Here is a 26,041-nt window from a genome sequence, read left to right as displayed (position 1 = left end):
CATCACATTGTGCTTAGATGGAACATCAATCTGCACGGCTCCACCTCTCATTGCTCTTTTGAGTAGATGAAAATACACTGGATAGCGTTTCTCTCCACCTACCACTTCCTCCCTTGATTAAAAAAGAAATTACACAAAGAAAAATTCCCAAGTGTTATTTTTTCCTTCCACTCCTACTCCTCAGCCAGGCCCTTCCCTTCCGTTTCCAGCCATAAATCAGGTAGTTCTGGAGTGCCCACGTCCAAAATCACGAGGACAATATGCATGTGGCTACATTTAAGTAAGAAGTCAATGTTCTATAATTAATTTTCTCCTCTCACATTAAACCTGCCATTCCTGGCATAATCAGAATGATAAATGCAGACTCAGACTTCGTCTTCCTGACATTAATACCCATCAGTACTTCAAATGCAAACAATTGTGACATTCGACTTTATAAAAATTACCAAGTGCACAAACTCTGCTTAATTAAACCATTTAAAAGTTGCTTTTGTTACATTTAATGAATGATATATTATACTGCAATGAAACATGCAGCAATACAAATACTTCACAATGCTTCCAATTAAGACTCACTTCACTTATGCCAATTGACAACACAAGTGTTCCACACTTCATTCAGTTTGTGCATTTTAAATGAACTGGTTAGTGAGAAGGGTGCTTCTTTGCTAATGAGTTTTGTAATCAAGGCATCTATTTTAATTTCAAATTGGCTAGATTGGGGGAAATTGCTAGACTAAATGACTGGTACTAATTAGGATTATAAAAATATTCATCATGCCATGGAATTAACACGGGGGTCTGATTTTCCTACATTTGCATATTGCTTGAGTTTTGGGGGGAAAAAATCTTGACAAATTGTCTTCTCTTTAGCAAATTGAACAAACACTATATCTGTTTTAGTCCTTCTTTTCATTTAAAGCATAATACATATTCATGATTTGTAAATGAAGTTAAATGATTTCAACTTCTATCTTCATTACCATATTAAAGATGTTGTCTCCATAAGCTCCCTTTAAAAACTTCAGATCAGAGTCTTATCTATTTGAATGACAAACACCTTGGTTTAATCTACATATTAACCCAAGGATTTGAACAAATTAACGGGAAAAGTGAGCGAAACCGGACAAACCCCCTCCAAAAACACAACTGTCTTGTTGTTGTTTATTTTTTTGCCTGAGGCAGAATTGATTATGCCTATGTCTTATCCGCAGTGATCAGTCTGAGGGCTTCTCTCCTCGAAGTTGCACTCCAGAAAGTGCCATCGGCTGAGGTCTGTGCCAGAAGAACCACTGGATTCTTTAAAAAGTTTGGACTTCACGCGGCTATTTTTTTGGCTTTTAATGAATATTTCTTTTCTTTTCTTTTTTTTTAAATTTCAGAATATTATGGGGGTACAAACATATTGGTTACATATATTGCCTTTGCAACACGCAAGCCAGAGCTACAAGTGTGCGCATCCCGCAGACACATGGCTGGTGTTGTTGTGACACTACTGTACCGCTCTCTGGGGCTGGGTTCAGTATGAAAGTGGCCCGCATGCAGTTCTGTCCCAAGGCAACAGAAAGCTGCCTGTCTCCCAGGGAGAGCTAGTCGTGGTGGCTGTTCCTCAGCCAGGCCTACAATAGGGAGCTGGCCAGGCCCCTCGCTGGCTGCGTGACCTTGAGCAAGTTGGCGTGGCCTTCGAGACTCACATGCACATCTGTAACTGGGAAATAATAACATCCACCTTGCATCTGCCTGTGAGAATTCACCCTAATAATATATATACGAGCACTTGTCAGTGCCCACACACAAGAAGAACTTCAGGACATGTATCACCACTTCCAAGGAGCAGCTGTATGTCAGACTCTGAGTAATGTAACACGAGGTGTGTAGGAGTCACTAGGCTCAAGGCTCAATCCACTAGAAATGTCTACACCCCGTGACTATAGGAGTATTTGTTTCCATTACAGCTGTCAAATCAAATAAGCAAATACTAATTCAATTTTGGGATACAGCCAGAAAAATTCATCTGAAAAACTACCAGAATAAATCACTTCCTTAACATCTATCTATAGTGGGTGCCTTCTAAATAATAAAATCTATATCTATTGCTGAGTTATAAATAACATAGATTGAGGTTATATCCAACAAGAGTATACTTTTTGTTAGGAAAAAAAAAAAATTATTCCTACAGTTTCACAATTCTGAAGGGACCAGAGTGAAAAACAAAGCTGAAGAAAGAAAAAACTCAGGCTCGATGTATTCCTAGTTCAGGGAAATTTGCCTCTATAACACACTGCCTCTTAAAAAGGGATTAAATAATGATTTGAAATGATTTTATCTAAATCAACCCTATTCACACCTAAAATCTTTTTTAAGAGCACTGCCTTATAATTAGGGAAAACAAACTATTCATGGTAGATTACTTTTTAGAAATTTTAATTATAAAGGCAATGTAATGAAATAATAAAAAATTTGGAAAACAAATGGTATGAAGAAAACCCACAAACATAATTCTATCATCCTAACAGACCCAGATAATAGTTGGGAATATTTCCTTCCATTATTTAAAAATTTCTTCTCCTTTATTCCTTTTCTTCCTTCTGATCTTCATTGCTTCCTTCCTTTATTTCTTCCTCCCTTCTTTCATTTCAGTTTTTGCATATCAGCATTCAAAAGTACTTCTTTAACATGTATTATCTATGCATTTGTATATATTATATATGCAATATGAATTAGGTACAAGCACACTTCATTTTATTGCGCTTTTCAGATATTGCATTTTTTACAAATTGAAGGCTTGTAGCAGCCCTTCTTCAATTAAATCTATTGGCACCATTTTTTCAGTAGCATGTGCACACTTCATGTTTCTGTGTCACATTTTGGGAATTCTCACCATATTTCAGACTCTTTCATTATTATTATTATATCTATTATGGTGATACCTGATCAGTAACCTTTGATGTTATAATTGTTTTGGGGTGTCACGGATTACACCCACATAAGGCGGCAAACTGAATTGATAAATATTATGTATCTGAGTGCTCCCTGACCAGCCATCCCCCATATCTTTCTCTCTCTCTTCAAGCATCCCCATTCCCTGAGAAACAACAATATTTAAATTAAGCCAATTAATAACCCTGCAAAGGCTTCTAAGTGTTCAAGTGAAAATAAGAGTTGCATGTTTCTCACTTTAAATCAAAAGCTAGAAATGATTAAGCTAAGTGAGGAAGGCACATCAAAAGCCCAGAGGCCACGAGCTAGGCCTGTTGCACCAAATAGTAAGACAAGGTGTGAATGCAAAGGAAAAGTTCTTGAGGGAAGTTAAAAGTACTCCAGTGAAAACACAAATGATAAGAACGTGAAACAGCCTTATTGCTGATATAGAGAAAGTTTTAGTGGTCTCTGTAGAAGATCAAACAAGCCACAATATTCCCTTAAGCCAAAGTCTAATCCACAGAAAGGCCCTCACTTTCTTAAATTCTAAAGTCTGGGAAAGGCAAAGAAGCTTCAGAAGAAAAGCCTGAAGTAGCACAGGGGGGTTCATGAGGTTTAAGGAAATAACCCATCTTCACAACATAAAACTACAAGGTGAAATGGCAAGTGCCAAATGTAGAAGCTACAGCAAGTTATCCAGAAGATCTAGCTTAGATCACTGATGAAGGTGGCTACAATAAACAACAGATTTTCAATGTAGACAAACAGTCCTCTATTGGAAAAGTAGGCCATCCAGGACTTTCATAGCTAGAGAGGTGAAGTCAATGCCTGGTTTCAAAACTTCAGAGGACAGGCTGATTCTCTTGTTAGATGCCAATGTATCTGGTAACCTGAAGTAGAAACCAATGCTCATTTGCCATTCAAAAAAATCCTAGGGCCTTTAAGAATTCTGCAAAATCTACTCTGCCTCTGCTCTATAAATGGAACAACAAAGCCTGGATGACAGCACGTCTGTTTACAGCATCATTTGTTGCATATGTTAAGCCCACTGTTATGACCTCGCGCTCAGAAAAACAAAAAGATTCCTTTCAAAATATTATTGCTCATTGACAATGCACCTGGTCACCCAAGAGCTCTGATGGAGATGTACAAGGAGATGAATGTTGTTTTAATGCCTGTTAACCTAATATCCATTCTGTGGCCCGTGGGTCAAAGACAAATTTCAAATTTCAAGTCTTATTATTTTAAAAAATACATTTCATAAGTCTATAGGTGCCATGGACAGTGATTCCTCTGATGGAATCACAGAGTAAATTGAAAATCTTCTGGAAAGGATTCACCATTCTAGATTCCATTAAAAAAGAACATCTGTGACTCATGAGAGGAGATCAAATTTTCAAGATGAACAAGAGTTTGGAAAAAGCTGATTCCAACCTTCATGGATGACTTGGAGTGGTTCAAGACCTCAGTGGAGGAAGTAACTGCAGATGTGGAAGAAACAGCAACAGAACCAAAATTAGAAGTGGAGCCTGAAGATGTGCCTGAATTGCTGCAACCTCATGATCAAACTTAAACAAATGAGGACTTGCTTCCTATGGATAAGCAGAGAAAGTGGTTTCTTGAGATGAAATCTATTAATACTCCTACCAAAGATGCTGTGAACATTGTGGAAATCACAACAAAGGAATTAGAATATTACAGGCCGGGCGTGGTGGCTCACGCCTGTAATCCTAGCACTCTGGGAGGCCGAGGCGGGTGGATCGTTTGAGCTCCGGAGTTCGAGACCAGCCTGAGCAAGAACGAGACCCCATCTCTACTAAAAATAGAAAGAAATTATATAGACAACTAAAAATATATAGAGAAAAAATTAACCGGGCACGGTGGCACATGCCTGTAGTCCCAGCTACTCGGGAGGCTGAGGCAAGAGGATTGCTTGAGCCCAGGAGTTTGAGGTTGCTATGAGCTAGGCTGACGCCACGGCACTCTAGCCTGGGCAACAGAGTGAGACTCTGTCAAAAAAAAAAAAAAAAAAAAAAAAGAATATTACATAAACTTAATTGATAAAGCAGTGGCAGGATTGGAAAGGACTGATCTCAATTTTGAAAAAAGTTCCATAGGAGGTAAAATGTTATCAAACATCATGACATGCTACATAAAAACCTTTCCTGAATGGAAGAGTCAATGAATGCAGCAAACTTCATTGTTGCCTTGTTATAAGAAATTGTCCCACAGCCACCCCGACCTTCAGCAACCACCACCCTGATTAGGCAGCAGCCGTCAACACCAAGGCAAGCAAGACTATGACTCACTGAAGGCTCAGATGATCATTAGCATTTTTTAGCAATAAAGGATTTTCAATTGAAGTATATATACTGTTTTTATACATAATGCCATTACACACCTAATAGACTACAGTAGAGTATAAACTTAACTTTTATGTGTATTGGGAAACCAGAAAATTGATGTGACTGACTTTATTGTGATATTTGCTTTTATTTTAATGGTCTAGAACTGAACCCACAATGTCTCTGAGATGTGCCTGTATATATTTAATAGGTGTTAATACATATCCATGTTGCTCTGTGGTCTTTATGACGGCCATTTTAATGCTTGCATAATATTCCAGCAAATGTTTACACCATTATTTAAGGTCCCTTAATGTCGGCCATTCAGTAAGTTTCCATCCAGTTTTTCCCATTATGAATGACTTTGATAACCATCATTATGCCTAGAGCTTCATGGTATTATTCCATTGGAATAGTCTCAGAGGTGCAGCACTTGAATTACTGGATCAAAGTTATGAATATGTGTGCGTTTTCTGACATATATTGCCAAGATACATTCCAGGAAGGAAAACTCATTCCCATTCCCATCAATACTATTAATATTTCAGAATATGTTTTACTTTAATGCTGCCAACATTGCGTATTATCATTATGGAACCAAAAATATACATTTTAAAAAATGAACACTGTTGATTTTCAATGAATATTTTTTAAAAAGTTTCCTTAAGACTTTTCTGGATTAGCTGGGCTTACTCAATGTCGATAAATTCTTGCCTTTGGTTTAGTATAATTCCCTAATGTTAACATTTAAAGCATTTTTTCCTCTCCATCATTTAGCTCACTTGCTACTTTCTAAGCTTTCTTCTGGGGAATGTATCTTCTATTTTTCACCAGCTCAGCCAGCCGGAAATCACCTGCATGAAGTTAAAAATGACACTGATCGATTGTAGCCCTGCTGCAGGTAGAAGGTACTTAGCTGAAAAAGCACAGGAGTTTTGGGGTGCCAGTGGTGTTTCTTGATCAGGGTGCTGGTTTCATGGATATATTCAATTTATGAAAATTCAGACTCATGAGATTACACTTTACTATATGTACATGATAATTTGATTTAAAAGGTTTAAAGAATGACCCTGACCTTATAAGGCCAGGTGCTGTCCTACCAGGGTGAGTGGTCAAGATGTAGGCATGAGAATGGAGGGAGCATACACGGCCTGACCTGCTCAGGTGGATGAGAGCTTAAGGCCAGAGAGGCTTTCAAAGGAAGGCACAAGCAGAAGAATTCCTGAGCCCAACTGGAAAACCAGAAATCTAGGCTCCAGATTCTGGCAAAGGGGTCAGCATTCGGGCAATGGTGTGAATACAAAGAATCAGCACAGACATAAAGATAAGGTCAGCCCACAGAGAAAACAGGTGGAGGAACACAGAGGTAAGCAGGCTGTGAAGCTGCACTGCTCCACCTCCCGGCCCCTGTGCTGCTATTGCCACCTGCCTTCACTCAAACACCGCCATGGCCGGATCTCTCCCACGAGAGCATAACTCTTTGGGAAAGGTGCCGTTGCCTACTTGTGTACACTTCTTAAAGCACATATAGGCTGGATCTTCCATTAATTATTTTAGCAAATGTCCTTTCCCCTCAAAGAAATGTGTCAGGTTACTAAAATGGACACCCAGAAGGTAGTAAAGAAGGACAGAATGTCTGGGACATCACATAGAAAAAGAAAGCTTGGGGCTACCAGATCTCTAATTTCACTGAAAGTTTTTCCTTTGAGCTAATGTTCTTGTGAGTAGCATTGACGTGAATGGAGATCCTTCTTGCACGGCCCTTGATGAATGCAAGTTAATAGTTTACATTCGGAACTCAGCTCAAATAGATCAATGGTAACATGTGACTCTCACAGGGTTTCTTGGATTATGTCCCCCACCCACTAGGTGGTTGTTCCATCGCCTGGTGTTTCCATGGTAATGGAGGCATCACATCCCCATCATACTGATGGGGACACTTGCAAGAGCAGTGGCCACTTGTCATAAGTGGGTAGGGCTATGGATGTTCCTTTCTCTTAAGTGATACAAAAATGGTTTTATAGGAATGGGAGTGTACCTAATGAAAATGAAATGTTTTTTCTTTAAATAAAAAGTGTTCTTTAGTCCTACTCCTATTCCACAGAGGAAAAGCTTCAAAATCATAGTCATCCCTAGTTAATCCCCTACAGTTTCTTCCCCACCAGGTGGGGAGACAGGAAACCTCTTTCTGCCAGTGGCTACTGAGAAAGTTATCATCACCTACTAATCCTGGAGGATCTGAATACAATTACATTTTTAATCTGAGGGCTTAAAAGGAGAATATAAATGAAAGGCACAGCTTCACTTGTATCTAGAATTCCAGAAGTGCAAGTTTAAACTTCCTTTTGAGTTTGCAGGCCCTCTGCACTCTACACATGCCCTGCTCATGAGGTAGTAGCCCCAGGTAGGGTCCAATCGGCAAAGCCTGCGTGGCACGACCACCTCCTCTGTAGTGGGCTCTGGACGGCCAGTCACCATGCCTAAAACTGAACCAGCTCCTTAACCAGTCTGTCAATTTGTCAGCTATTATTGAACTTGGCTGGTAGGAGGTAATCAACAAAAACCCTTAGCTGCGTGCCCACCCCTTAACTACTGTAACAGCAGCCCTCCATTATGTGTGCTAATGTTTCAGAAAGTGCTTTGTACATCAAAATCACTGGCAATTCTAGACCAGCCTAGCTCAGCAGTGTCTGAAAACAATGGAGTCTGAAATCCCACTGAGTTCCTCATCTCTGAACTTGAAAGCCAGCTGTATTTGTTAAAGTTTCATTTTGCCAAGAAGATAAATGGTAATAGAGAGCTTTGCAATCCCACCTCTCATGCAGAAAAATAGCTATTTTCAGCTCTCTATCTCCTATGGAAGGTCCCCTGTGCCAGGATGTATGCATCTGTGAATACATGAGCATGTGCCCATTAAAAAAAAAAAAAAAGAAAAAAGAAAACTACATTGAGTCTTCTGTCAAAATGAGGTATATTTAAACACCTAGCTTTGTACAATGAGAATGGCAGCTATCTATTTCTAGGATTGCACTGTCTTCAAAATCTATCTCAAAACCTTTCAAATGCTCTCAGTTTTAATAACATCATTGAACCCTCCAACTAATCCAAAAATGTCACAATATATAAGCTGTTTTAGTTATCAATGAGAAAATAGCCACATGGGAACAAAAGAGAATCATGCCACTTAAATAACTAATAAACACACAGGCCTAAATAGAAGTTACAGAGCTTTGGTTCTAAGATGAGGGGAGGGGAGTAGCTTTTCTCTTATCATTTCCATTTTGGGCAACTAGAAGCTATTACTTCCGTCAGTTTTTTTAAACCTCCAAGATTCTTATAAAACATCTCCAAAGATTCCTATACCTAAGAATAAATCTCTTGTATTTCCTTTTATATTAAAACACAAGATGGCAGGAGAATGCGTAGGGCAGAGGTGGAGCTGGCACAGGAGTTAACAGGAATTGGGAAGCTTGTGGGATGGTCAGAATGGAAGGCATTGGTCAAAAGCCCGAGTCAAGCTGATCAGGAAACAGAAAAGACATTAGTAGATGAGGATGCGTTGGGATTGTAGAGGCATGGCCCTGCAGCAGGGTCAAATGCAAGGTGCATTTGCCTCTCTACCCCTTTGCAGCTTTAGAAGACTTGGATGATCTTCTACCACAACCAATCCATGACCCGTATCAAGAGATGGGCTTCCCAGTTAACTCACAACCTACCATCCAGCATCTCAACTAACAGGACGTCATGTGGATCTCTTAATTTCTAGATGCAATTCTGTTTTATCCTGAAGGTATTTCCTTCCTTTTCCAGCAGTGCCTTAACTGAGTGGGATCTTCTGGGGAGTTTCCAGCAGCTTTGGGGTAGCACTTTGGAAAGTAAATCAATTGGATATTGTCCCTTTAAAGTGTAATTCAATTAGGTCTTTTGTAATACATACAACATAACGAGATAGTCTTCTAGACTCTAAAGAAATTGCTAGTGCATTTCATCAAACGCACAATAATGGAAACATCGATTCAATCCTCACCACAAACATCTCCCTTTGATGCTGCAGTTACCTTAATACTAGCACTTTTCATTTTCTCTAGAAGGAAACAACTGTCTCCATGCATGCACATCAGAGAAAGCTCTAGTCTGGAATAACACATTTGTATATCAATCTCAACTACACTTGCATTTTCATTTGCTGCTGCATAGCATCACTTTCCTTGACTCTAAACTGCTAAATTACCCCCAAAATAAAGAAAAACTCTTCTGCAACCTGGCTGACTAGGGCTAGGTGTTTTATGCCATCTCCGCAAGTGTTGCCAGGGGCATCATCTGCCTTCTCACATCATTTATTTAAAAGAAGAATGACCAGGCACTAGTTAGAAACTTTATGGGCCTGAAGAACATTCAGCCACTTTATGCAAAAGATGTCAACAAGATAGACTACCTTAGGAATAATACACCTAGAAATGCACAGTGTGATTAGGAAAATCCATCAACACCCACTGCCACATTTCCAAATATTTTTACTAAGTGAAAAAGCAGCCACCAAGTCTGAAAGTATTTTGAATGCCTCATATCCACAAGGGTACTTCATGAGCAACACCCCAGATGCTCTCAGTGCTGTGGTGATAGAAGCAAAGGATACTCCTAGATACATAGGAGACATATTCCATTTGGTTTATCAACTTCTTGGTATGAGAATTCTGTTGCTGCAAACCTAGCTTGTCTCTTAATAAATAAAAATATGGCTTGAGTTCGGAGCTTCATCTAAATAAATTACCATCCAACCATTTCACAACATTCAAATAATTTACTTTTTAAAATATAGCTTCAAAATTTCTGGCTATACTAAGCATCTAAACTCACAGACTAGCTGACATTTGGCTAAGTCTTTCATACAATATCCACTTGATGCCATGAAAGAAATGTGTTTGCAATGGCTTTTGCTCTGCAAATGTCATGTGGGTGTCCTTAGGGGATTGCATTAAGCACCTGGCACCCACCATGAGGCTCTGTTAACAAGACATATAAAGGTTATGTTGAAATTATTGTTTAAAGGTGCTGACATCATTCACACACACATGTACACACAATTCACAATCACAATCACGTACTCATATATATATCGAAGACCAACTGTTTCAGGATTTAAGAGACCAGGAAGAAGAAGCTATCTCAACCAGGGTTACTCTGTGGATATCTCTACGCAAGACAGTGCTCATAATTACCTGTTTCCCTTCACTGATTGATTCCACAATATTATTACTCAATAGTTTGGCATCAAGCACTGTGCTAGAGTTCTGGAAATGGCAGGAAATACAAAGAAGAATAATCTAAAGCCCCTTTTAGTAAGTTGATCAAATACAGAGCTTCATTACTACAGCATTTAAGCATTCATCCACTAATTCATTCACTTAACAGATATATCCTGAGCACTGATTTGGTACCAGGTACTATGCTAGGGACTGGTGCTATGACAGTGAGTAAAACCAGACATGGTCCTGCCTTCCCAGAGATTGTAAGCTAGTGATGAACACAGATGATCCAAAACTCACACAAATCAATATAAAATCTCAACTGTGACAAGTGCTCTGAAGGAGGCGTGCACAGCGCTATGCAAAAGAACATAGAGGGGATTTGATTTTGTCAGGGAGTTTAGGGAAGGTGTCCTGAGGGAGTGATGCTGGATCTGACATCTGATGATGATGAGGCTCATGTTAGGGAACAGGAGTCCACACACAGGAAAGGAAGCAATGGGCACAGTGAGGGTGAGATTCTGGTTTCTGAGTTTGCAACTAAATGGATGGAATTCCAGCGGGCTGGAAGTGAGCCAGCTACATTAGGGGGAGAGCAGAGGTTCATTTTGGGAATATGTTGGGTCAAGAGGCTTCTGAGGTATACAAGAGACAATATCAAGTACGCAGCTGAATGTATAGATTTGGAGTTCAAAGAAGAGGTCTCATTGGGCCACTGCATCATTAATACAGTTTTTAAAAATAACAAAAATGGCCTTTTTTGAGGCTTTCCTTCCATTATTAAACTGAGAGCAATGATATGTCTACATTCATCAAACCAAGGAAGCATGGTGTCATGGAATACACCCTAGACTTGGAATCTGACAGCATGCACTTAAAATCTGGCTCCTTGAGCTACTAGCCTGGAGGGTTTGAACAAGCACCTTAGCCTTTCTGCACCTTTGTTTACTACAGTCACGGTAAAATTATTATAATTACATATATCACCCTTCACAGGGTTGTTTTAAATAAGGTCAAATGAGTAAAATCACAGAGAGGGCCATTATGTGAAATAATAAACAGCATTACCAATAAATGAAATCTACCTCCCGACGTGCTTTGATACTTAAAAGTAGAAAGGAGAGTTAGTTGCTACAGACCAAAGCAGTGATGGAATGGTTTTGACTGCAATGATGAAATGTCATTGTGTCTCCCCTGAAATTCGGATTGAGCAAACAAGTGCTTTTCACAGGGTGATACCTGGGCGACAAGACATGACTGGAAATAGTATGTGTTCACCTTTTGATCCAAACTGTAGGCCAGCACCCAGTCCTCTTGCTTGGGATGAAACAGCAGGCTCTGAATGTAGAAGGTGAGCCGATATTTTTGATAGGTCGCCCCTTCGTCCGAGCTGATCAATATGCTGCTCTCCATTTCAGGATCACTGAGAAGCATGATCTAAAAAAAAAAAAAAAAAAAAAAATAGATAAAGGAGAAAACACAGAGTTAGTAGGAGAGAATAATATAAGAAATTAAATCATAACTATAAAGTCATCTGTATTTGTATGTCATAGCACATAAAAGGGCGTCTGGGCCTCTGTATGAATTACTGAAGCTCTATTTTTTCCTGATTTAGTCCTTCCTTGCCAAATTGAGCTAAAACAGGGTGCAAGGCTAGGTCTGCGTACAGAAGGAGGCTTCATTTTTGATGCCCATCTTTTAGGTACTGGGGATATATTCTCATGGTCCCCTGACTCCTGACCTTGTGAGAGTCACCCCCAACCCAGTTCTCCATGTCACCCTTCATCACAGTACTGTTCTTTAGTCATGGGAAGCCCTGCCCCACCACCCACAGTCCCATTTTTCATTTTCTTATTTCTGATTTGTTTTACTGATTTAAGTGGTTTTATGACTCCTTTGTTAGAGGTATTTTCCAAAGCATATATCCCCAAAGGTCCCTGGGCAAGTGTTGCTGCCACAGAAGGTTTATCATCTCCAAGTCAAGTGGACAGAAACGATGTCGTGAAAAGGCTTTGGCATCAGAGAGAGCAGGCTCAAATCTCGACCGTTCTGTTAATACTGTGTCACCTTAGGAAAGTCACTTAACCTCTAGAGGCCTCACTTTCCTTGACAACAACTTGAGTGTGATGATAGCCAAGCTGGCATTGAGCACACAGTATAATACACATTTTTGACAAGTGATAGCTATGATTACTGTTTAAATTGCCCCCTCCAGCCAGTGCAATCTGGCTTCTACCCACAGTACTTCCATGACATTGGTTTCACTAAAGGTACAGTTGATTTTCTAGTATTCAAACCCAATAGACATGTAGACACTCAGACCGTTCCCTTAGTTAAACTCTCAGCAGCCTTTGATAACACCTACCACTCCATCCTTTTTGAATCCTTCTCTCCCAAGGGCTTCCATTACGCCACATTTACCTGGTTTTCCTTCTCATCTCTTTTGGGTACTCAATTTTCTCTGATTATTCTTTAAATGTGACCACTTCTCAACCCTCTGTTTTGACCACCTTCTCTTTTCACTCCATATGCTATTACTCGGGGACCTCTTCCATTCCTGATTTCTTGTTTCTTTTTTTTAAATTACCATCTTCCTGGGGACAACTCACGGATTAAAGCTCTAACAGAGTCTCAGCTTCAGACTTGAAAACTCAGCTGCCCAGAAGATTCTTCCCTGTAGACGTCCTGCAGTACCCGGAATTCAAGATGCCCCACGGTGGTGCCTCATCCCTGCCCTATTCCTCCCCTGCTGTCTCCTGGCTCAGTGTATGTTTCCACCAACCATCCATGTGGAGTGAAAAGCCCAAGATTCACCCACAACTCTGCTTTCTCAATCACCTCCTGAAATGAGTAAGTATCTGAGCCGTGTGTATTTTACCTTCCAATTATCTCTAACATTAAATCTATTCTCTCCTTACCTATTGTCATTGCCTCCTTCCAGAACAATGATATAATAACAATGATAATCTCTCTACTGGATGACTAGACACCCCCAGCCAGTCTCACCGTTTAGTCTTGTCCCCTCTAATCCACTTTGCACACTGTGGCCAGAACAATCATCCTACAATACAAATCTGATTCTGACATTACCCCCACTTAAAACCATTCAATGGCTTATCGTTGATCTTCCTATATTCCAAAATCCTTAAAACAGCCTGGAAAAATCTGCCCCTGGTTATGTCTCTCGCTTCAACGGCAGTACAGCCCGTTTTAACTTTACTATCCAGCTCAACTCCACTTCTTCGAGTTCCTAATGTTTGCTGAGTGACTGTGAACAGGTGAGCTTATTTTCTTTTATAGTTTTCCTGTCTTTATGTATGCTACCACCAATTTTTAGGGCTTCTTCTATCACATGGTCTTAACCATGGGGCTCAAAGTACAAAATAAGACCAAGAAATTTTCATACCTTATAAAATAAAACAGTTAACCAGTAGGATTTTAAAACTCTTACCCAGAGCATACATTAGTGTTATAAAGTAAGCTTTAAAACAAAGTTGGGCCTTTTAACTGCTAAGATTCATAGTCTCTTCCCACTTTTATTCATTTACAGCTTCCAAGACAAGCTTACTTTCTTTTCTCAAATATTTGCTTTGGCTTCATTGAAATAAGTCATCACTAGTTATCAGCATATTTTAAAGAAATGGATGCAGTATAATAATTTTTCTTCATTCGTGTGTGAATAATCCAGGGAAACACTATTAGATAGGTTAATCATAGAGTGACTGACCTCCTCCTGCCACGGCACTGCGAAGGGGTAGGGGAGCTGACAAAAGCACCCCAGATGCCCTTGAGAAAGCCTCAGAGGAGGCAGAGGGTGCTTTCAGAGGACAAATGTCCTGGGGAAGAATGAGGCTCTCATAACCGGCCTCACTGGCTTCACATCACGTACCGATGGTCTACGTAAGAGGCAATGAAATCATTTTTCCCCTGGTGTAGAAAAATTAAACAGCTTATTTTATGCAGGTATAAAAAAGCTTCATGCCTTTGATTTTAATTAGAAGATAAGATCAACATCATAAATGGACTTTATTTTATATACCATGAGTTACAATATACTGAATAAGGGTTACCATTAAATACCTTGCACAATGCGTTCTTTTCCTCTAGCTCTGCTTCTTTCTGTGCACAAACACACGCACAGACACAAGCACACTTGCATACACACATTAATCCACAAACAACATATGTGTGCACACGTACGTTCACACATACAAAAATGCTATGCACACGCGCACGTGAACATAGAGAAACGAATTTATACACAGTAAACCATATTGACATTGTGCGGAGGTTTTATGGAGCTTTTGTTGGTGAGAGTACATTTTTATTGCAACCTTTCTCTGATATTCTCATCAGAAATCCTTTTATACACTTTGATAGCACTGGCAGTGTCTCTATTCAATCCAATTTTCTGAGAAGAATGAAAGGAAGTGAAATAGAAACCTACATATTTTGGATTTCTAACCTGTGAGGGGCATTTTACCTTATTTTTTACAAAACCTCACACAAATCGTGTGAAGTAAGTATCATTACTTGCATTTTTTTTACAGATAAGGAAACTGAGGCTCAGGAGGAAAGCAACTTGCCTGTTACTCCACAGATCAACTCAAAACTCATCCCCACCACCCACGGTACACATACACACACACACACACACACACACACACACACACACAGCATCAGAGAAGCAGGTCGTCATCCTTTTCTAAAGCATCCCTAAGAAATCCACCAAAAGTAGCAGCTTCAAGAAAGCCCTCTACTTCCTGGCTTATCTCTATCTCTGACCAGAGGGACATCAAGAATGAAGTGAATAGGAATCCAAGAGGGAAATATTTTAGCTGTTGATACTCAAAAATTTTTAAAAAGGAGGGGGCCATAATATTAGCATAAATATAATCAGAGAGCAGATAACTTTGTCAGAAGTTAAGCCTCAAGGTAAAATATGTGAATTTATATTCGTATGCCAAATATATAAAGAAAATCATCCCACGCCAACCAAAATTTTATTGTTAAGCAGAGATTTCAAATTCAAATGCCCACAGGGGCAAAGCAGGTGAAGTGAAAGAGAGGAGCAGAGAAAGCAGGATCAGGGGTGATGAGGAGTGTGTCAAATTGGAAAGTCATATCATGCATCAAAATACTTAAAAAATTGGATTTTAAAAAAACATTGTGGGCCGGGCGCGGTGGCTCACGCCTGTAATCCTAGCACTCTGGGAGGCCGAGGCGGGTGGATTGCTCAAGGTCAGGAGTTCGAGACCAGCCTGAGCGAGACCCCGTCTCTACTAAAAATAGAAAGACATTATATGGACAACTAAAAATCTATATAGAAAAAATTAGCCGGGCATAGTGGCGCATGCCTGTAGTCCCAGCTACTCGGGAGGCTGAGGCAGTAGGATCGCTTAAGCCGAGGAGTCTGAGGTTGCTGTGAGCTAAGCTGACGCCACGGCACTCACTCTAGCCTGGGCAACAAAGTGAGACTCTGTCTCAAAAAAAAAAAAAAAAAAAAAAACATTGTGCCCAAATTAAAAATTATCTGAATTTAGGGATGAGGCATATGACTCTTGGTAAAGTTATGATAGCTTGTCTCTATAAAAACAAAGAAATTTACCACCATTACCTTTCCATTTTTAATTGTAGGTACACAGTTGTATGACGTGATGGACATTTAGTTGTCCTTGAGTTCTGCACTGACATGATTTTGACAATATGAATGGGGCAGAGATCACACTGGGGATTTCTGTTTTGTTTTATTTTACTTTTCCTTCAAGCTGCTTTGATATTTATCAGCTTGTCCTGACATAAGATCTGCAGTGGGTGTGGGTGTGTGCTGTAAGAAGAGGAAAAGTATTTCAAATATGGTTTAGCAGATAATTAATGGTATAAGCTCTAAGTGCAGATGTCTTGAGTTCAAATCCTCAATTGACTTACTCATATATAAACACGAGGAAGTTATTCAATTTTTCCAAATCTGTTATCTCATCTATAGAAAAAGGAGATAGTAATTGTACCTACCTCATACTACTGTTGAAAGGATTTAATGGGATAATGATTTAAAAGGCCTAGCACAATGCCAAGCACATAACTGCTAAATAAATGTTAACTTTTACATTTAAATCACCCAGGATTAGAGTACAACTACAGTCAGAAATGATGCCAAGCATGTTGGAGACTAAGAGAGATGATTTGGAGATTATCTGCCTCCCTCTTGACTGCCATGATTCCTGAGCTTTGCTGATAAAATTGAAAGGGGTAGGGATTGGGGGAGTCGGGGAGTTGTTGTTCAATGGTTATAAAGTTTCAGTCATGCAAAATAAAAAAGTTCTATCAATCTGCTATTCAACAGTGCGTGTATAGTAAAAGTACTCTACTGCACACTTGGAATTTTGTCAACAGGGTAAATCATAAATCTCATGGGTGTGTGTGTGTGTGTGTGCGTGTGTTTTATCATAATTTAAAACACAAAAGGGTTAGGGAGAAAATCACTGTATTTTATATTTCACATTCATTTTACATGTATTTTATATTCAATGTAATATTTTAAGAAAAACACTCTCTATTAGTAAATATTAATTCTGCCAGAGTGAACACCAATCAGTAGATAATTGTTAATTTGCTAACTACAATCGCTGCTTTGAAAGACTACTCTTATCTTTTCATTGGGAGGTTCCAGTCCATAACGAAACTAAACATGCCACTGTCTTAGGGGTGAGAACCTCATACAACCAATCTCTCCTGATTTAGCCATCCCGTGTAAATGAACTATCTGTGTCTCAGATTAGAGATGAACAAGATTTCAAGCTTACCAACATGCAAATGGTGCAATATCATTTTTTTTTTTCCACACGAAATGCTTGTTGCAGGAAATTCCTGGGAAAGTTGAATAATAGTGGTCCTAATCTTAATGGTGTGTTGCAAATCACAAAGGACACATGTAGAAGTCAGGAATCAGGGAGAGGCTGTGCTTAGTCAATTTATGGTTTCAAAAGCCGGTCAGCTTATCTGTATCTAAACCATTCAAAATTAGTATTGGAAATGTCAAAATCACCCCCAAAATCTTCCCAGAATGCACTCTTCTTTCCTGCTGCTGGGTGAGTCTTAAAATATCATTGGTAAATACATTATTTATTCAATTGCCTATTCTGTTTCTCCTTTGTACAGTCTATCAAAATCATGTGAAAGCTAAAGGTTTCTCAGTCTCTCATTCTGCCGCAGATCCAGAAAGGCAAGAAAACAAACTCTAGTTCAATGCTTTGAGAACATTCTCAGAACAGAAGTAAATAGACTTCTCTCTAAATAGAAAAGGAGAAATTCTGTAACTTACTGTATAATTGAGTCCTAATGATAGACCTTTAGCAACGTTAGTGTTCAGTAAGAAATACAATAAGGTCAATATAAGCTCATAGAGTATAAAAGAGATGATGGCATAGCTGTCCCCTAAACCCACTGACATAATTGATATGTTGTTGAATATTGACTTCCCCACAGAATCTGCTATAGATAAGGCTTTCAATCATAATATATCAGCATTCATTTCCTTCATCCGTCCATCCATCCATCTATTTATCCATCTATCATCATTTCCTCTTCTAACAGTGGTTCTCAACTTGGGGATGAGAAGTGGTTGCCCCAAGGGGATATTTTGCAATGTATGGAGACATTTTATTGTCACAACTGGGGGCAAGGGAGGGAGTTACTGGTGTCTACTGGGTAGAGGCCAGGGGTGCTGCAAAACATGAGACAATGCACAGGACAGTGACCCACAACAAAGAATTACCCAACACAAAATGTCAATAGTGCTCTTGTTGAGACATATATATACACTTAAGTCTCCTATTATGGAAAAACGTGTAAACTACATACACATTTTATAGATAGAACATCAATAGTATGCTTATACACAAGCTCTCTTGTACCTATGACCATTTATATATGCCATCCTCTTTGCCAAGATTGGATTTCCCACTTTTCTCAATCCATTATGTTAAGCTTATTTATACTTGTCCCTCAGGATTTAACATAAGCATCACCAATATAGAAAAAATCATGAGGCTAGAAAAAAATAAAAAGCACAAAAGTAACAACAAAACAAACAAACCAACAAACTCTTTTAAAAATGGGTAAAGGACTTGAACAGACATTTCTCCAAAGAAGATAAACTACCAACAAACACATGAAAAGATGCTAAACATCACTAATCATTAGACAAATGCAAATCAAAACCACAATGAGATACTAACTCACAGTCATGACCATTATTTAAAAAAAAATAAAAACAGAAAATAACAAGTGCTGGCAAGGATGTGAAGAAATTGAAATCCTTGTGCATTGCTGGTGCAGACACTATGAAAAGCAGTATGGTAGGTAATTAAAAATGAAAAATAGAATTATCATATGATCTAGCTATTCTACTTCTGGATATATACCCAAAAGTGAGTGTCCAACTGCGTCAAATGCACATGATAGTCAAGTAAAATGAGTGCTGAGAATTAGCCATTGAATTTAGCAACCTGGAGGCTACTGGTGACCGAGACAAAGGCAGTGGAGTGAAACAGGCAGATAGCCAGTGCTGATGTAAGTATAAATTGGAATAATGGCACTGAAGAGCCATGTAGCATATGGAACAAGACTCTTTAAATTGAAAGCAGTGTCTCAAAGAGATATGTACATTCAGTGTTCATAGCAGATTATTTCCAATAACCAAAAAGTGGAAGCAACTCAAGGGTCCAATGATAGAAGACAGATAAACAAAATGTGGTATAGGCATACAATGAAACATTATTCTACCTTAAACATGAAGGAAATTCTAACACGTGCTACAACATGAATGAACCTTGAGGAGGTTATGTAAAATGAAATATGCCAGCACAAAAAGACAAATACTACATGATTCCACTTATACACAGTACCTAGAGTAGTTAAAACCATGGAGACAAAAAGTAGAAAGGTGGATGCCAGGGCTGGGGGGAGGGAGAAATGAGGAGTTATTATTTAGTAGGTATAGAGTTTTAGTTTTGCAAGATGAAAAGAGATATGGATGAGGGGCCAAGATGGTGGACTAGGAGCAGCCTGCACTGGCTGCTCTCAAGGAGAGGATCCAAGGTTGAGGGTAGAGGTTCACCCATGGCTGGACAGTCTCGGAGAGAGGATTGTGAATCATCAGAGAAGCAACCTGAGACTTCCAAACTGAGGGAGAAAGAGGTGCAGTGATCTGCTCAGTAAGATCAGAAGGGACCTGCGGGGCAGTGGAAGTGTCTACAGGAGGGAAAATGTTAGGAGAGAGATCCCCAGGGCTCCACACTCCCCCAGCGAATGTGGAAATCTGAGCTGTGAGGGGAGCTCCCCCACCACAGTAAGCCTCTAAACGGATCAGGGAGCTGCTTGGAGACTGCAGCAGCATTTCACTGGAGAGCGGCACAGTGAGGTCCCCCAACTTCTGGCCTCAGGTCACTGCAACAGATGCCAATCTGTACCCTCAGCCCCAGTCTGCATAGGGGTCTGTTCCGCTGCAGCCACCTCCCCATTACCCCTTCCAGGTCAGAGAAAGAGCAGGAGTGCGGGTGCTCTCCTACGCACTGTGACCGAATGCCATGCACTGTGCACTGTACATTCCCTCAATCTCCCTCAACCAGCCGCCTCCCGGGGATTCCAGGAGAGCAGGCACCCACCAGCTTTCCCTCAGCATCTGCCACCATCATCTTGTCATCTTGATAGTGCGCCACTGCCACCTGAATAGCACCATAGCAGCTGCCACAGTTGGACCTGGGTGAAGGGCGAGCTCCAGCCATTGCAACTCCCTGACGGGATACCATGTGTCACCCCAGTCCTGCCAGCTGTGGGCAGCCTAGCTGCTGCAGCCCGAGAAGCCACCCCACCACTGGCTGCAGTCCCACAATCCAGTCAGGCATCAGCCAAGACCCCCAATCTGTCCAGGAGCCACCAAGGTACTGTGCCCTTCAAAGGCACCCACCAAGGTCCTGCAACATGCCCCACTACAGGTTGCAGTACTGCAATGTGTCCAAGAGCCCACCAAGTTCCCGCGACCCACCCAGGTGCTGGCCAAGATCACACCACCCTCCTCCATGGAGAGGGATTTGCCCAGCCCCAGGCCCAAGCTTCCAACAGTTGCCCAGGGTCAACCTACAAATCCTAGTGAATATCCCCCAGCACCAACTTGGACTATGACAACTACAGGGGAACAGGATGATGCAGGAAAAAAGCTGTGTTACAGGCCCTTAGTGAATCCACCCCTCTCCTGCTGAGTCAATCCTCCAGAATAGGACACAAAAGCACTATCCAGGTATTTCTCCTCCTTCTCAATATGTAGGAGAGTTCCCAGCAAAGAAGAACAGGTGTGCAGCAAACCTATCAGACCTGAGCTGAGAGAATAAGCTTCAAAAGAGAAGAAATCAGCAAAAGAATTCTGGAAACAAAAAAACAAGTTAGTCCAACACCCCCAAAGGATCACAATATATCCATAATAATGCATCCCAATTAAAAGGAAACTGCTGAAATGTCAAAAACAGAATTCAGAATATGGGTGGCAAGCAAGATGAATGGAATTAAAGAGAAAGTCGAAAACCAAAACAAAGAAACAAAAAAAAATTATTTCAGGACATGAATCAAAAATACGAAAAACTCACTAAAGAGATAGACAACATGAGAAAGGCTATAACAGAACATAAGGAAATGAAAGAGTCATTTAGGGAATTATAAAATATAGCAGAAAGCTTCAACAACAGACTAGACCAAGCAGAAGAAAGAATTTCAGAGTCTGAAGACAAGGCTTTTGAACTAACCCAGTCAGTCAAAGATGTGGGGAAAAGAATAAAGAAGAATGAACAATCACTCAGAGAAATATGAGACTATGTGAAACAAGCCAATCTAAGAATTATAGGTATCCCTGAGAGAGAAGAAAAAGTAAAAAGCACGGAAAACCTAATCAAGGGAATTATTGAGGCAAACTTCTCTGTCATTGCCAGAGATTCAGATATCCAGATACAAAATGGTCATCAAATACCAGGAAGATTCAGAGCAAACAGGAAGTATCCAAGACACATAGTCATCAACCTGGCCAGAGTCAAAATGAAGAAGAAAATTCTACGTGCTGCAATATGAAAGCAACAACTAAACTACAAAGGAAAACTGATCAGGCTAACAGCAGACTTCTCAGTGGAGACCTTACAAGCCAGAAGGGATTGAGGCCCCATTTGTATTCCACAGAACAACAGCCAGCCAAAAATTTTGTATCTTGCAAAACTAACTTTCATAAATGATGGAGAAATAAAGACTTTTCTAGACAAGCCAATCACTAAGGGAATTTGTCACTACTAGACCTGCCCTACAGGAAATGATCAAAGGTGCATTATACATGGAACAGCACAATAGATACCAACCAGTGTAAAAAAAAAAACCAAAAGTTAAAAATCATAGCTTTTATAAAACAATAGCACAAGAGGGGAAACAAAACAATAAGGTATAATCCAACACGATGAACAGAACAGCATGTCACATATCAATACTAACACTCAGTGTGAATGGTCTGAATGCCCCACTTAAAAGACAACATAGGCTAGCTGAATAGATGAAAAACTAACCAAAGTATCTGTGTTTCCAGGAAACACATCTAACCCACAAGGACACACTGAGATTCAAGGTAAAGGGATGGAAAAAAAAAAATATTCCACGCAAATGGAAACCAAAAGTGAGCAGGTGTAGCCATACTCCTATCAGGTAAAATACACTTTAAATCAACGATGGTTAAAAAAAAAAAAGACAAAGATGATCATTTTATAATGGTTAAGAGAGAAATTCAACAAAAATACATAATAATCCTAAATATATATGTACCTAACACAGGAGGTTTCATACAGCAAATTCTATAAGATCTAAGCAAAGAAATAAACAGTAGCATCTTAATATTGAGGGTCTTCAACACCCCAATGACAGAAGGGGACAGATCATCAAAGCAGAAAATGAATAAAGAAACAATGTAATTGACTTAAATGAGACTCTAGAATAAAAGGAACTAAGAGACATTTAGAGAACATTTTTACCCAGAAACTACTCAATATACGTTCTTCAGCACATGGGATATTTTTCAAGACTGATCATATCATATCAAGGCCACAAAGCAAGTCTTAGCAAATAAAAAAAATCAAAATCCTACCATGTATCTTCTCAGACTATGGTGGGATAAAAACTAGAAATCAATTCTAAGAGAAACATTCAAATCTACAGAAAGCCATGAAATTAAACAACCTTTTGCTGAACGATCCTTGAGTCAATAATGAAATTAAGATGGACATCCAAAGATTCCTTGAACTTAATGACAAAGCAGACACAAGCTTTCAAAATCTATGAGGTACAGTAAAAGTAGTGCTAAGGGGAAAGTTCATAGTCTTAAGTGCCTTCATCAAAGTGGCAGAAAGAGTACAAATTATAATAACAACCCAATCTCACATCTCAAGGAACTAGAAAAGGAAGAACAAACCCAGAACGAATCCCAAACCCAGCAGAGGAAAAGAAATATCAAAGCTCAGAGTAGAATAAATGAAATGGAAACCAAAAAATATAAAATAAAGTAAAATAAAACATACAAATGATCAGTGAAACAAGAAGTTGGTTCTTTGAAAAGATAAACAAAATCAATAGACCACTAGCCAGATTAACCATAAATAGATGAGAAAGGACTCAAATAAGCTCATTACAACTGATACTGCAGAAATACAAAATATCACACATGAATACTAAAAAAAAATAGATGTTGGTATGGATGCAGAGAGATAGGAAAACTTATACATTGTTGGTGGAACTGCAAATTAATACAACCTTTATTAAAACAGTATGGAGATTCCTGAAGTAAATAAATGTAGACCTACCATTCAAACCAGCAATCCCACTGCTGGGTATCTACCCAAAGGAAAAGAAGTCATTTCATTCAAAAAAACACCTGCACTTGAATGTTTATCACAGCACAATTCACAATTGCAAAGACATGGAACCAATCTATGTGCTCATCAATTCATGAGTGGATAAAGAAAATGTGATACACACACACACACACACAACTCTCATATATATCACAAATTTATGTATATTTATATATCACATATATTATATATATACCACATTTATATATGTGTGTGTATCACATACAGATAAGACACACACGCACACACACACACACACACACACACCATGGAATACTACCCAGCCATAAAAAGGAATAAAATAATGTCATTTGCAGCAATTTGGATGGAACTGGAGACCATTAGCCTAAGTGAAATATCTCAGGAATGGAAAACTAAACACTATATGTTCTCACTGATAAGTGGGAGCTAAACAATGGGTACACATGGGCACAAAGAGATATACAAAACGTTGGAAATCCAAAAGGGAGGAGGGTGGGAGGGGAAGTATGGGATAAAAATTTACCTATTGGGTACAATGAATACTATTCTGGTGATGGATACACCAAAAGCCCCGACTTAAGCATTATACAAGGTACCTACATAATAAAAATATTTGTACCCCCTTAAAATTTTGAAATAAAAAAAGGGGGTATGGAGATTGGGTGCACAACAATGTGAAATCACTTAACCCTACTAAACCGTACACTTAAAATTGGTGAAGATGGTAAATTTTATGTTATATATATATATCAACACAATTTTTAAAAAAAATCACAAAATAAATATATAAAATTAGACACAAGATTAGAGATAGAACATGCTCACTAAATTTTCAAACTAATCACATGAACACATCAGCACCATTTATTCATCCAGCCAATTGACTAACTCTAAGCTATGTTCCAGGCTCTGTTCTAAGGACTTGGACAAGAGCAATAGTCAAAAGAGAATGGAAATCTCTTTCTTCATAGAGTTTACATCCTCGTGAGGAAAGACCAAACAATAAATGAACAAATAAGTAATAGAATATCAGACGCGATAAGGCCTTTAGAGTGAAAGAAAGCAGAGAAGGGAAAGCAAGTGCTGAAAGAGAAGCCCTGCAGTTCTAAATAGTGTGGTCAGGAAAGGCCTCGCTGGGAAGGTGACATTTGGAAAAGGATGTACGAGCCCAGTGGGCTGGAACAGCGTGAAAGAAGTAGAGCGTTGGAAGTAAGGTCAGAGAGGAAACGGGGGCTTACTCAGTGATACATGGACTCTGGCTTTATCCCAAGGGACATGGAAAGCACTTGATACACACACAACGAGCAGGGCACTGACGGGCCAGGACGTGTATTCTAATCCCGCACTCCGGCTGCCATGTTGAGTAGAGCATCGTGGGCAGGGGGGCAAGGCAGGGAGAGAATCGGAGAGACAGGTGCAGGCTCCATAGCGACTGGAAGGGCCGGGCTGCAGGCCTGCACCAAGATGGAGCTCTGAGGTGCTGACAGGTGCTCAGTTTCTGGGGATATTTATGAAAGAAAAGCCAAAGGGGTCTGCTTATAGATAAGATGTGGGGTATCAGAGAACGTAAGGTGACCCATTAAAAGATTGCTTTTATAACTGTACATTCATCTCAGTGTTGCTTATATTTATATATAAAAATTGGAAACAACTCAAATTATCTGATAGGTTTTTGGCCTGAACAACTGGGGACATGGAATTAGCATTTATGAGAAAGGAAAATCTGTGAGAGGAGCAGAAACCTTGGAGAGGAGCAGGTTGTGGGCTATAAACATAAAGACTTTGGTTTTGAAATGCCTGATGCACATCCAAGTCGGGATGATAAGGAGAGGAAAGATGTACGTGGCTTATTTTCAGGAGAGTGGGCTGGCCTGCAGATAAGAATTCAGGAGACATCCGTGTCTGAATAACACTTAAAGATGTGAATCTGGAGATCACCATGAGAGCAAATACAGATTAAAAAAAAAAAAAAAAGAGTCCAGAGAACTGACCTCTAGTGTATTCAAGGGTCAAAAAGATAAGGAAGGACCAGGGAAGGAGACAGAGAGGGAGAAGGAAAACTCAGAAAGTGAAGTGTCCTTGAAACCAAGGAAAGAAAGTGTGCTAGGGAAGAGAGCATTCAACTGCATCAAATGCAGCCGATGGTCAAGTACGATGAGTACCGAGAACTGGCCACTGCATTTAGCAACATGGATGCCAGTGGTGACTGTGGCAAAGGCAGTGGAGTGAAGTAGGCAGTTGTAGATGGTCAGAGTTGATGCAAGTGTAAACTGAGATGCCCACACTGAAAAGCAATGTGGCAATAAGGAACAAGACTCAGAAATAGTCATGCCTTTGACCCTGTAAATTCTCTTCTAGGAATCTGTCCAAAGAAACCATCAGGGGCCCCATAAAAGATTTATACACCTGTATATTCAACTCAGTGTTATTTATAATAAAGCAAAATTGGAAATAATCCAAATACCTGATAGGAGAATGACTAAATAAAAAAGCTAAATCCATTCAATGGAATATTATGCATCCATTAAATATGAATTTAAATAGTTTTATGATACATGAAAAACAATCATATTTAAATAGTACATAAAAAGCAGGCTAAACGTACCTTAAGCATCCA

At 39.5% G+C, this 26,041-nt stretch overlaps 1 protein-coding gene across 1 annotated transcript in view; it reads right to left on the bottom strand.

The window, feature by feature from the left end:
• The window catches only part of SORCS3 (sortilin related VPS10 domain containing receptor 3), a 561,026-nt gene that overhangs the window by 244,338 nt on the left and 290,647 nt on the right, over positions 1-26,041 (bottom strand). The window contains exon 4 of the mRNA XM_069459773.1: positions 11,792-11,950. Within this exon, the coding sequence (XP_069315874.1) occupies positions 11,792-11,950 (159 nt within the window). The remainder of the gene's footprint in view (positions 1-11,791; positions 11,951-26,041) is intronic.

This window comes from Eulemur rufifrons, chromosome 28 (assembly GCF_041146395.1).
Source record: "Eulemur rufifrons isolate Redbay chromosome 28, OSU_ERuf_1, whole genome shotgun sequence".
Lineage (NCBI taxonomy): Eukaryota > Metazoa > Chordata > Mammalia > Primates > Lemuridae > Eulemur > Eulemur rufifrons.
Note: the sequence above shows the minus strand (reverse complement) of the source record. Positions and strands in the feature narration are given on the sequence as shown.